The sequence below is a fragment of the Herpailurus yagouaroundi genome, unplaced genomic scaffold, assembly GCF_014898765.1.
Source record: "Herpailurus yagouaroundi ecotype Mexico unplaced genomic scaffold, PumYag 428, whole genome shotgun sequence".
Taxonomy (NCBI): domain Eukaryota; kingdom Metazoa; phylum Chordata; class Mammalia; order Carnivora; family Felidae; genus Herpailurus; species Herpailurus yagouaroundi.
Window position 1 is genome coordinate 5556221 of NW_024412645.1, and position 13622 is coordinate 5569842.

General features: G+C 50.6%; 1 protein-coding gene and 1 long non-coding RNA gene across 4 annotated transcripts in view; one reads left to right on the top strand and one right to left on the bottom strand.

Annotated features, from left to right (window-relative positions):
* Window positions 1–13622, bottom strand: part of MYO18B (myosin XVIIIB) — a 256340-nt gene that overhangs the window by 109887 nt on the left and 132831 nt on the right. For all 3 annotated transcript variants that reach the window (XM_040463958.1, XM_040463959.1, XM_040463960.1), the window contains 4 exons: window positions 10606–10760; window positions 6382–6505; window positions 5362–5562; window positions 635–745 (listed from right to left, as the gene is read on the bottom strand). In XM_040463958.1, the coding sequence (XP_040319892.1) occupies window positions 635–745; window positions 5362–5562; window positions 6382–6505; window positions 10606–10760 (591 nt within the window). The remainder of the gene's footprint in view (window positions 1–634; window positions 746–5361; window positions 5563–6381; window positions 6506–10605; window positions 10761–13622) is intronic.
* LOC121022641 (uncharacterized) lies at window positions 10611–11682 on the top strand. Its single transcript, XR_005787032.1, has 4 exons — window positions 10611–10712; window positions 11109–11122; window positions 11199–11235; window positions 11312–11682. It is a non-coding gene; the product is annotated as an uncharacterized LOC121022641 (long non-coding RNA).

The window sequence follows — 13622 nt, forward strand, 5'->3', positions numbered from 1 at the left end:
GCTTGTTGAACAAATTACAGCACGTGCCGAACGTGGACTGCTCTGAAGCTCTTAACTATGTACATCAGACCGGTATTTACTGACATGGAAAGAGGAAAGAGGCCAAGGACAAAACGCTTGTGAAAGGCTTCAAGAAAGCACGGCCCCATTCGGGTGAAACGGTATCTCAACAAATATGTTATGTGTGTGTGTCCCATGACAGAGAGATACGAATTGGCTTGTAAAATAGTGGTAATGATGGTTTCTGGATGGTAAGATTTCAAGGGCTTACTGCTTCCTTATCCACTGTTTGAAAGGTCTGCAGGAGCTCGGATGGCGCGTTAGGAAATTGTCTGCAAAGGAGACAGCCAGAAAGGACTGGTCCCCTTCTTGAAACATGGAAGGCCTTCCCCAAGGCCTAAGTCACATGGAACTGTGGGCGTTGGACAGAAATCTGGGGGTGATTGTGCTTGACAGTTCCAGAGGCTTCTGGAAGCTCCAGAACCACTTCTGCTCTAGCAGCCTTGACAGCTAAGGTCTTAGGTGGATACAAAAAGTCGGTCCCCAGGCTCTGGAGGGCAGCGCCCCCCCCGCCCCCCACTCTAAGGAAAGTGGCAGCCAGGACTGGACCTGCCAGGGCCCAAGGGGCACTTACCCGCTTCTGGCAGGACTGGCGGACATCTTCCAGCTCCTCCTCCTGGTCCTCACGGTCCTTCTGGTGCATCTGTTTCATCCGCTCGATCTCCAGCTCAAACCGCTGGCGGAGCTGGGGACAGCAAGGACAGACATGAGGGTGACCCACACCAAGCATGTCACCTGTGGTACTCCAGCTGCATTCTTCCTTGCTGGGATGCAGGGGTGAGGGTCCAGTAGCCCCCCCACAGGTCCCCAGGGAGGTCAGAAAGGGTAGATAAGTAGCCCACATGCCGCCTCTATCCCCTCCTGTGGTCACTACAAACATCACTAATCCGTCCGGCTACTTTCTGCCGAGTTTAGATGGAAGAATGCCTCGGAATCCTTCTCGACAATTGTTTAAGTTTATTTACTTATTTTGAGAGAAAGAGAGAGAAAGCACCAGCAGGGGAAGGGCAGAGAGAGACAGAGAGAGGGAATCCGGAGCAGATTCCGCCCCGTCGGCCCAGAACCTTGCGCGGGGCTCGATCCCACGCACCGTGAGGTCACGATCTGAGCCAAAATCAAACGTCAGATGCTTAACCGACTGAGCCACCTAAGAACCTGCTTCTCAACACTTTTAAGATGAGGCAGATATCATAAAAAAATTTTAAATGGGGGGGGGCACCTGGGTGGCTCAGTCGGTTAGGTGTCTGACTTCGGCTCAAGTCATGATCTCAGGGTTCGGGAGTTCGAGCCCCCCACCCGGCTCTGTGCTGACGGCTCGGAGCCTGGAAGCTGCTTCAGATTCTGTGCCTCGCCCTCTTTCTGGCCCTCCCCCACTCATGCTCTGTCTCTCTCTCTCAAAAATAAAATAACATAAAAAAGTAAAAAAAAAAAAAACAAATGAAGCATATGTGTCCTTCCTGGAGCAAGCATCCGTGATGGTGTTTTGAATGAGTGGATAGGTGGGTGGCTGGATGGTAAAACGAGTTTATTTATGAAGGTATGAAAGCCTCCAGGGGGAGATCACTTGCCCAGAATGTCACCTTGGACAATTCACTTCGCCTCTGATCACTCTTCTCTGCGGAAAACAATCACCTTAAAATGCATTATGAGAATTCAGTGAGATGGCCCACGTAAAGCACCTAGCACATTGCCTGGTGCACGAATCTGACTTTCTCTTTTGAAACCAGAGAGGACTGCCCCCCTCCCTCCTGGAAGACGTAACGAACAGTTGTGTCCCGTGAAGGAGGTGAGTCTTTTCAACGTGTTTATTTATTTGTGGGACAGAGAGAGACAGAGCACGAACGGGGGAGGGGCAGAGAGAGAGGGAGACACAGAATCGGAAACAGGCTCAGAGCCTGACGCGGGGCTCGAACCCACGGACCGCGAGATCGTGACCTGGCTGAAGTTGGACGCTTAACCGACTGCGCCACCCAGGCGCCCCGGTGAGTCTTTTCAATAAGAGCCTCCAAAACTTGCTCACAGCCGACAAAGAGCTGCGGTGCATGATGTCTAAGCTGTATGGTGCTGTCTAGAAGGTTCTAGAATTGGAAGCAGCCGTCACGGGTTCCTGTTGCAGTTCGAGATTTTCCTTTTTTGATCTTTGATCCATGAGGGATTGACCCAAGCCCCTGCTTCTCAAATTCTGTGGTGTGTTAGAATTGAACAATGCCATTTGTAAAAAAAATTTGCATTTTTAGGGCTTCCCCCTTGACCTACTGCATCAGAATCTCCAGGGTCCAGGCTCCAAGAATCTATACTTTCCAGCTTTCTCTACTGTGGTGGTGAGGCAAAAGGATAGTGTACCACAGAGCCCTTATTACAGCTCCTGGCATAAAGTAAGCTCACATTAAATGTCAACCTCCTTCCTCGCCTCCTTTTAAAATGACAGGTTATGGGGAGATAATCCAAAAAAGAGGAGCTTAAGCAAGTAAATATAATATTTCCTTTTCTTTTTTTTCCCCTAGCCTCTTGGACACTCCTGACATCTGCAATACCATTTATGTCAAGCCTATATGAGTGAACATAAAATTCCCCGGGGAAAGTGCTATATTGTAATCCATAAATATCTCCCGGATGTCTGCGAGGGCACAACGCCGCGTAGGGTTCTGGGCGAAGCTAAAGACGGATGGAAGTGTTGAGTCAGCCTTGCCTCCTGTGTAGGTTGAGGGTGGCGAATTAGGAAAGTTGCACTAACTTTCGGGTCCCTGCGGTCACAGGAGCACATTTCCGCTGCTGAGCGCCGAGGGGTGCCGGTGACATCTTAAAGAACCGACACAATTTTCCAAAGTGCCCACTTTATTCCTGACGCTGGGTGGCTATGGGAGCTGCGCGATCTTCCATATCCCTTAACAATCTACACAGACATCCCACCTCCTTCGTGAACCTCCATGGGTTCCTCGCTGGAGCTGGGGAAAGCCAGGGGGTTGAAAAGCCTCCCGTTTCGGGGTACAGATGAGGAGACTGAAGTCTAGAGAAAACAGGGGGCTTGCCTAAGGTCATATCGACTGAGCTGCCTTGGGACCCCATGTGGATACGACCATACTTCAGCCACAGGCCTTTCCTGCCTCTAGGCTTTTGTACTGGCTGTTCCTCCTGCCCGGAACTCTCTCCGTGCCAACTTGCACTCACCCTTCCATAAATGTCACTTCCTCCGGTAAATGCCGCTTCCTCCAGGAAGTCTTCCCTGATTGTTCCTCCCCCACCCCACCCCCGCTCCCAAGACCAGATGGGCAAGTTAAACTTTCTCTTAACACACAGCACGACTCCAAACTTCCAGAAGGCAGAGACCACATCTGTCTTGTTTACAGCTACATCGCATGATGCAAAGTAGGCGCTTGATAAATTCCTGCCGGCTGAGTGAGTGAAGGGACTCTGCTGCCTGAACTGCTTCGGACTCTGTCCCTCCATGCCCACCACAAGCCTGGGCTCCACGCCAAGGGAGTGAGGGTAAGTGAGAAGCAAAGGTAGGCGCCCCGGTGCTCCCTCTCCTCCCTGCCCCCCGAACCACCACTCCTGTTCCTCACTTACCCAGAGCTGCTCAGGGTTCATCTGCTTTACATATTCATGCTATACCTGGGGCGCCTGGGCAGCTCAGCGGCTAAGTGTCCAACTCTTGATTTCAGCTTGGGTCATGATCTCATAGTTCGTGAGTTCAAGCCCCGCATCGGGTTCTGTGCTGACAGCATGGAGCCTGCTTGGGATTCTCTCTCTCTCTCCCTCTCTCTCTGCCCCTCCCTCGCTCTCTCCCCCCCCCACCCCCTGCCTCAAAAATAAGTAAATAAACGTTTCAAAAAAGTATATATTCATGATACCTAGTCACACTTTCTTGAAAAGGGGGTCCCCGACTTATAACCACTTTGAAATCACGGCAGCCTGAGAAATACCCCAGGAGACATCGCTTCCCAGAGAAGCATCAGGAAACAGCTTTGCTTCCCCCTTGAAAAGCTGGTTTGTTTCTACCTTGGGGTAATAAAGAGCAGGCAGCTCACCTTTCCTTTTTCCCTCTGGCCACCAGGAATTTTCGAGCAGGAACCATGAAGGCTGTAAGATTGTATGCTTTGTGGTTCTGTTTATGCATTCGCTGTCCCCCAAGCTCCTTAGTGTCTGCTTTAGTGTGTGTTTCTCTGGCTTGGATTGCTTTATTTATAATGCTTCTGTTTTAGGGGTGCCAGGGTGGCTCAGTCGGTTGAGCATCCGACTTCGGCTCAGGCCATGATCTTGGGGTTCATGGGTTCCAGCCCCGCGCCAGGCTCTGTGCTGACAGCTCAGAGCCTGGAGCCTGATTCGGATTCTGTGTCTCCCCCTCTCTCTCTCCCTTCCCCCTGCTCATGCTCTGTCTCTCTCTCTCTCTCTCAAAAATAAATAAACATGAAAAATGTATATAATGTTTCTGTTTTATTATGCAGACATTCTATATGCTGCTTGAATCAATTCCTTTGTGGAGTGGGGTGGGCATATCAACAGACAAGCCAACAAATAAAATCCTCATCTGATACCTCACAAAGGGTGCTGGAACTAGATAGAGTATTTGATATTTCTGCCTACTTCCCCTTAGTTGTTTTGTGGTTCCCAAAGAGCTAGTGCTCCAATCTTCCTCGAGGCTGTGCACGTAACAGGTGTTCTGGGTGCGACGGAGTCATAGGGCACAGGCCCCAGTTCCCTGGCACCCTCTCTCTCTGTCTCTGAGCCTCAGCTTCCACATCTGTGAAGTGGGGATATACCGACATCTGACCATCTAAGGTTCTGGGGGAGATTCCTGAGATAGGAGCCAAGGGCTGAGTCTGGTATGCAGACGGCACTCAGTAAGCCTCAGATACCAGGCCAACAGCTATTTCTTGAAGACCAGCTAAGTACCTGGGCTCATTCTAGGCTCTGGGGAAGCCTGATCAGTAGCATCAACAAAGCACCCTGCCTTCCTGAAACATTCTAATGGGGGAGAGCAGCATGGAGGAATTTTTTTTTTAGCAGCTAAGGGCATGGGGAGTGGACGTGGGGTGGGGGTGGGGCTGCTTTCAAGAAGGTGATCAGGGCAAGCTCCTCTGAGGTGACCTTGACGCTTTGCAGGATGGGAGGAGTGGGCTACATCATGGACAACCCGAATGCCGAACCTGGAGTTTGAGAGAGTCTCAGGGGTAATCGGGAGCCATCGGAGAATGAGGAGCAGCTGAGTGAGGTGAGGCGTTGGTGTTGCCTTCCAACAACCCCCTACCGCACAGGAGCCAGCGTGGGACAGGGCATCGGCCTGGGACAGGGCTTTCCTACCTGCTCCAGCTGCTTGATGGTGTTTTCTTGCTGACTCTGGATTTTCTCATGCTCCAGGGCGCTGGATTCCAGATTCCAGAGCCTCTCCTTCAAGCCAGCGACACAGTTTTCCCCCAGAGAGGACAACCCCAAGAGCTCCCGCTTATGGGCCTGCAACGTCTCCACCTCCTGCTTCAGCTGCGAGGTTTCCTGCTCTTTTTGCTGGAGACCAAGGGGGCAGAGATATAGAGTCATGTGACCACATGCCCCATCCACCAGGGAACCGCCTGACATCCCTACCTTGGCCTGGCAGCCCCAGAAGCCCCCCCACCCCCCCACCCCGCCGTGGGATACCAAGAGCTGCTCCCTGGGACAGCTCACACAGCACGGGTGGAGGCCTTTTGGGGGAGCAGTTACCACCACCCCCCCAGAGTTGGGCCTCAAAGCACATAAAGGGAGTGTTTGTCCATTTGTAAGCTGGGTATCTGCCGAGGCTGGGATGCAGACATTGGGGCAGAGAGGCAAGGTGTCCAGAAATGACTCGTTCAAGTTAGAGAGTCAGCTCCGAGGCCAAAGAACTTTGGGCTAGATCGAGAGGGAGCTGAATTTCAGGCTGAGAGCGCTTTTAGGGGTAGCAGGGAGCCACAGAAGGGTGAGGAACAAATGAGTAAGGTGCCTGTGTTGTACTTTAATAAAACCCCTCTGTGCTGGAAGCCTGCATCGTGCCCCTGGGTGGGGTGACAACAACCTCCTTTTTGCCCAGCCTCTCCCGCCTGCCAGGTGGGCACCTTGAGAGTGCTAGGGAGATCTCATTATCAATATCTCAACTACTTTTTGTTGTGTTAGGGCACCCTGGGATCCATGACCCCAGCTGGCGGGCAGACCAGCATACCCCCCCCCCCCCCAGAGTTCTCTCCCCGTCACTATTTACTGCAGGTGCATGGCAGGGAATGGCGGGGGCAGGGGAGGTTCCCGGAAGCCAGCAACTAAGAGCCAAGATGGCTCCCTGTGCCCCCCCCCCAACTCCACCCCATCCCTTACCTTCAACCGCTGCTGAAGCTGGCCCAGTTCCCATCGGACACTGGTGTTCTCCTGGGTCACTTTCTCTCGAAGACCCTTCTCAAACACAGACTCACCCAGGGCCTGGGCCAGCTGCATGTCAAACCTGTTCAAGCAGAGCAGATGTCATGGCACTGGGGCGGAGGACGAGGAGGGCTGGAGAGAGGTGGTTAGCTTGCTGAGAACCGTGAGGCAGAGAGAGGGGGCCCCAGACGACGGGAGGTTTTGCTCCGTGCTTTTGCGTAAGGTTGCGGACGTGCGGTTGAAATTTGCAACGCCAGAGAGCAACTTTTAGGGTTCACGTGGAGTTTCGGCAAAGGTAGCGGAGACTTACATAAAACACAACATGCATAAGTAAAAATAATAGAATAAAAGTATATACAGATACGGGAAAAGAATTAAAAAAAACCTTACAAAGCGATAGAAAAATCGCACCTATCTGGTTTGCCCATATATGCCAGGAAATTGTTAAATCTACAAGACCTAGGTTGGGGGGGGGGGTCTCGCACTCATTGACCCGTGAAGGAGTGAATGCATATATCTGCACAAACAAGAGATATTTCACATTTCGCCCCCTCTATATCATCTGGTTTGGGCACGCATACGTTGCGTTAGAGCACTGTAATTACTGATAAAAGGTTGGACATTAATACATTCGGTGGGGTCCTCATTTGTCATCTCAGAAAAAAAAAAACCACGAAGACTAGCCTGTCCTCTTGGGGGCTGGCCAGGGAATTAGGAAATGCCTCATTTGGGGGCTCCCTGCCCCTCACCACTGGGTGAGAAGAACTTCCTGGATTCGATATCATTCCATGCAGTTACCTTGGTCCTATATCCCTATCACAGATGAGGAGATCAGTACAGGAGGCTTTGGCAAGCCTCAATAAGATGTGATCTTGGTCACCTGCCCTTGGCCCACACAGAAAGTGCCACTGGGCATGGGGTTGGGGTCTTAGTGAGAAGAAAGTCCCCCTTGTTACAAGATTATCCAATGTATCTTAAAGCTAGATGGTCATTCAAAGCCTCAGACTCCTGAGAAAGCCGATCATGGGTCACAGGAGGGGGCCCTCCTGTTGGAAGAGCCCAGGAGTTTTCTGACTGGCCATTGGTGACATCATTCAAGAGGCGCCCCCTGGCTGCCCCTGTGAATGGAAACGTTGTGATGGTGATAATGACCCAGGAGTCCCAAGGTGCCGGGCTCTGGGCTGAGGTCCATGTGGTCTTTATAACAATTCAGCAAGAAACATGTAATGACATCCATTTTATAGAAGAGGAAACTGAAGTTCAGAGAGGCAGAGCGATTCGTCCCTAAATTCCAAAGTGGCCGAGGTGGGCTTGAGCCCAGCTTCTCTACTGTCGCAGCTAGTCCCCCATCTAACTGGGGCAGGTGGGATAAGGCAGTGGGGGCCAGACAGTGACCGATGTTTCAGAGGAGACCTTGACTTAACAGGCCACCCGATGCCAAAGAATGGCTCCTATGGACTCCAGCTTCTGGAACACACTGAACGACCACCTGCCTGAGGCCAGAGGGATTCACACACATGCCTCACCCCACTAGAAGCAGGCCTGGGGTCTAACTTCCAGTATGTGTGGGAGTTGGTGAGCCCAGCACAGGCCCCACCCCAAGGAGACAGGCTCGGAGCTCCATCGGCCCTCGGAACCGAGCTCTGTGACCCATGGGGTAACCGTGGCAACGATTAGCCAAGCCCAGATGGAGCCACTTTGGGCCACTCTGAACTTGGAAACCACGTTGGGGACAGGGAACCCCCCTGCATGGAGACATCAGTCCATCCAGGGCTCAGCAAACTAAGGAGGCGGCTACCTCTACGATTTGATTAAAGTTGGAGAGATTATGAAGAAGCATTGCTGACTTCTAGATCTTTCCCTCCCTATGGTTATTTTGCCCAGATTCCTACTTAGGCCTCTAGCCTCCCCGCTATATTGCTGGACCACCTAGAAGAAAAATGGCTGCCATTTGCAACGAGCGTCAAAACATGAATTAACTTCTTCCAGGGGATGGTAGAGGGGTAGGGAAGCATCACAGGACAGGTAAGTCTTGGAAGGAAGAAATGGGATCTTTCCCAGGAGGGCGCCATGGGGAGGTTCTTGAGAGCCTGGAATGAAAGATTCTGACCAAGGGGGTCGGGAACGACCAGAGAGATGGAATTTTCTGGCTGCATAACCTCCACAGAGAGCCCCCAGACCCCTCAGAGAGCGGAAACCCTACCTAGAGCCTCTCAGAACAGGAACAGAAACCACAGATGAAAGCCAACGCTGTCACAGCTGGCAGAAACTCAGGGGATGTTAGAGTCCCCACCTCTCAGTTTGCAGATAGGGTCTGTCGGAGCTATTATTCAGCAACAGGTGGCCTGCTTAAGTCAAGGACTCCTCTGAAACATCGGTCTCTCTGGCCCAGAGAGGTGGTATCATTTGACAAGGTCACACAGGAACTGGCCAAGGAAAGACAAAGCCATTTTCCCCACTGCAAGGACAAGGTTCAGCCAGAATACCCAGGCAGGTGGAAAAGGAAACAGAGTCAGATTATCAATAAAAGATTAAATAACCTCTCTCATTTGAGGGGGGCATGCTAACGACCCCCCAAAGACTTTTTGTTTTCACATGAAGAAGTCAGCTCAGTAAAGATCAACGTGATAGGGCACCTGGGTGGCTCAGTCAGTTAAGCATCTGACTCTCAGTTTCGGCTCAGGTCAGGATCTTGTAGTTTGTGGGTCTTAGCCCCGTGCCTGGGTCAGCACTGAGAGTGCGGAGCCTGCTTGGGATTCTCTCTCCCTCTCTCTGTCCTCCCCTGCTCGTGCTCTCTCTCTCTCGAAATAAATGAACTTAAAAAAAAGAAAAAAGAAAAGCTCAGAGTGAGAGAAAGAATATTTAAAACAATTTTTTTAATGTTTATTTATTTTTTGAAGGAGAGCGAGCGTGAGCGGGGGAGGGGCAGAGAGAGAGGGAGACACAGAATCAGAAGCAGGCTCCCAGCTGTCAGCACAGAGCCCGACGTGGGGCTCGAACTCCCAGACCGGGAGATCATGACCCAAGCCGAAGTCGGATGCTCAACCAGCTGAGCCACCCAGGCGCCCCATACAGGAAGAATATTTAATTATGCAGACCCAAGTTCAAAATCCGTGCCCCTCCCATGAAAATATAATTCAGCTTGCCACCTCTTGGAAAAGAAGTGCCTTGAGCAAAACCACATCCTAGTCACATTTTCCAGTATTTTTAGTCCAGACTGTCTGAAAGAGACTGTGTCTCGTCTATCATTAGAGGTGGTCTGACTCCAGACAGGACCCCTCCCTGCACACCATCACCCTCACCAGCAAAGCTGCAGAAGTCAGGCACAGCCAGGGTGTCCAGGGATTAGATGAGCACAGGCACTGAGGTTTCGCATGTGCAAACTCATGGGTGCCAGTCTAGGCTCTACCATTTGCTGAGCTATGACCACATCCCGACGGGAAAGCAAGCGTGGGAACCAGAGTGCAGGGTGCAGCTTCAAGGCTGGCATCTCGTTCATGCACAGGGCCCCGCCTACGCCAGAAGTGCTCATGTGATCTGAGAGCCTAAGTGCCGACTGAAAAGGGAAGTGAGTCGATTTGGGGCCCCCCCCCATTCTCTGGCCCCATTTTCCGCAACGGGGCTAGGAGCCGGGATTCAGTCTGTCGAGCCTACCAACCCCATCACTTAGTCCTCGCTACAATGGGGCATTCCCATCCCCCACCTAAGGGTAAGGAACTGAGGCTGAGGGGGTTGGATGACTTCTCCAAGGTCATACAACTAGAGAGAGGCACAGCTCGGACTTGAACTGGGGTGGTCTGACATCAGCCCTTGCTCTCCTGCCCACCGTGCTCGGGTGTCCTCGCCCTCCACGGCCATCTCTTCACTTGACAAAGGGGGGTGCTGAGGCCCAGAGAGGCCAAGAAAGCTCCCCAAGGTCACACGGTCGATTGGTTGTAGAGCGAGACTGGGGAACAGAAAAGAATGGCTTTTTGCTGCATGCTTGGGAGAAGCCTCCAGGAGTAAGTGTGAGGGGTGGGGAGGAAAGTGGGGGCAGAACGAGGGGTGAGGGGTTCCACCTTGTGGATGAGGAGCCCCGACAGGAGTGAGGGGGCTGAGGAGGAGAATCCGGAGACCCCCAGGAGGCCCCAGCATTGACGCAGCCCACCCTGGAGCCCAGCGACGGCGTGAGACCCAACTCACTTTTTCTGCTTCTTCTCGAGCTCGTGACTCCGGCTTTGCTGGTCCTCCAGCTGGAGGCGGGTGTCCTCCAGGTCGCAGGTCAGATGGTGGCACTTCCTCTTTAGCTGGTGAGCCATTTTCTTGGCCCCTTCATAAGCGCTCTGCAGCTCCCCGAGCTGTGGGAGTGAGTCGCAGAATGAGCTACCCCTCTCCGCCCGCACTCGACGGGCTTTCCTCTTCTTCTTCTTTTCTTTAATCACAACAGCGTTTTTATTTATTTATGTTTAATTTCATTTTTTATTGTTTAAAATTTACATCCAAATTAGTTAGCATCTAGTGCCACAATGATTTCAGGAGTAGATTCCTTAGTGCCCCTTGCCCGTTTAGCCCATCCCCCCTCCCACAACCCCTCCAGCAACCCTCAGTTTGTTCTCCATATGCATGAGCCTCTTCTGTTTTGTCCCCCTCCCTGTTTTTATAGTATTTTTGTTTCCCTTCCCTTGTCTACTTCTTATTTCAAGCAGCTGCCATTTCTGAGGTGAGCACAGTGGGAAAGAGAACAGGTACTGGGGTCGGAGAGACCCTGTCTTGACCACTTTCTGCCTGTTTCCCAGGGAGGAAGCTACTTCTCTGACCCCGTCTGCTCAAGAGGTGAGAAGGGGGCGGGGGTGATTCCATCAGTCTCTCAAGGTTGTTTTCAATTTTACTCAATAATCTTCCTGCCAAGGTGCCCCATAGAGTCTTTACAAGCCCTGCCTCCAAAGGAAGACTGAGGGCTGTATACCTAATAACCCCAGCAGCCGGCATCATCCCAGAGCCCATGTGGGGATTAGCCATGGAGCAGCCAAAATGGCGGCCGTAGAAGATCTGGCCAGGAGATCTGACAGATGGGCTCTGAAGGTTAGAGCAGTAAATGGCCCTTCCGACGGGATGAATTACACGGGGATACACATGACCGTGAACAAACAGAAAAGCAAAGCCTCTTGCATCTTTCTCGAGGAACCCCCCCCCCAATGTCCTCGTTTGAATCTGGGAGAGAGGACAACTCAGCACACTCGCTTTGAAGAAATGGCCTCATTAAAGAATTTCTTTAAATAAGCAAAACTCTGAGTTAATGAAGCCTGTAATTCTAAATTCAGTATTTGATGGCAAATGGGATGTTTTCTTATATTCTGCTGCTCAGGAAAGGTTGCAGCTTTATTACTTTTTAATGCAGCATGAATTGGGCGCCCCCCCCCCCCCCCATTCCTTGGGGAACCTGACCCGCCTTTACAATTTGTTATTAAAGAACTGTGCTATTTTCCTGCAGTTGGGTTTAGCCACAGCTCAGGATGTTCTTGGGGAGTAGACATAATGCCCTTCTGGGAAGTGACCACTAAAACCATCAACACCATGGAGGATCCTGAGTTTCACTGCCATTATTTATCAAATCCCATGTGATCTCACCCTGGCCCACCTCTGCAGGTGATTACACAACGCTTTTCTCTCACACTGAGGAGATAGATATAGAGTAGATATAGATATAGATATAGATATAGATGTAAATATAGATATAGATAATGGCAAGACAGGCAAATATGGCCTCCATTTTCAAGGCGCTTACGACTAAAGGTGGGGAGGGACCAAGAAGTAAGCAGATAATTACAATACACCATGATGAGGTTTATACTTGGGGACCCAATTCAGAGGCACCCAAACAATCTGTATCAGGGGAGACTTTCTGGTGGGAAGGACATGTAAGCTCAGATCTTAAAGATAGTTGAAAGTATCCAGGTAGGAGAGAGAGAGTATTCTAGGAAAAGGAAACAGCATGTGCAAAGGCCCAGAGGTGAGGAAGAACAAGGCAGTGCAATGGAACAGGATAGACAGCCCAGAAATAGACTCAGAGAAATCTAGACAAGTGGTCTTTCACAAAGGGGCGAAGCTGATACAATGAGCCAAGCAGTCTTTTCAACAAACGATACTGGGACAACCTGGTCATCCACATGCAAAAAAAAGAGAATCTTAACACAGATCTCACACCCTTCACAAAAATTAACTCAAAATGGATCATAGACCTAAATGTAAAATGCAAAACCTTGAAGTTCCCAGAAGATAATGTAGAAGAAAACCTTTATGACCTTAGGTTTGGCAATGACTTAAAAAACATTTTTAATGTTTATTTTTGAGTGACAGACACAGAGCATGAGCAGTGGAAGGGCAGAGAGAGAGAGAGAGAGAGAGAGAGAGAGAGAATGAATCTGAAGCAATCTCCAGGCTCTGAGCTGTCAGCACAGAGCCTGACACAGGGCTTGAACTCACGGAGTTCGAGATCATGACCTGAGTCGAAGTTGGGTGCTTAACCGACTGAGCCACCCAGGCGCCCCTGGCAGTGACTTTTTAGAAATGCACAAAAGCCATGACCCATGAAAGAAAGTTTATAAGCTGGACTTCATTAAAATTTTTAAAAAATTCCATGCTGCAAAAGACACAATCAAGAAAATGAAAAGACAAGCCACAGACTGGGAGAAAATATTTGCAAAAAAGCCTGTCAGATAGAAAATTGTTATCAAAATTATACAAAGAACACTTAAATCCAACAAGAAAACAACTCAATTTTAAAAATGGGACAAAGATCTTAGCGGTAGAAAGAAATGAGCTATCGGGGTGCCTAGGTGGCTCCGTTGGTTGAGCATCCAACTCGATTTAGGCTCAGCTCACGATCTCGTGGTCCTGGGACCGAGCCCCGCATGGGGCTCTGCACTGAGCATGGAACCTGCTTGGGATTCTCTCTCTCTCTCTCTCTCTCTGCCCTTCTCCCCTGCTCTCACTCTCTCTCTCAAAAAAAATTTTTTTTAAAAATGAGCCATCAAGCTACGGAAGGATGTGGAGGTAACTTAAATGCACATTACTAAGTGAAAGGAGCCAGTCTAAAAAGTCTACATGCTGTAGGATTCCAACTATAGGACATTCTGGAAAAGGCAAAAGTATGGAGGGATGAATTGGTAGAGGGGTGTACTGATAAAGCGGAGAGGATTTTTATGGTAGTGAAAATACTC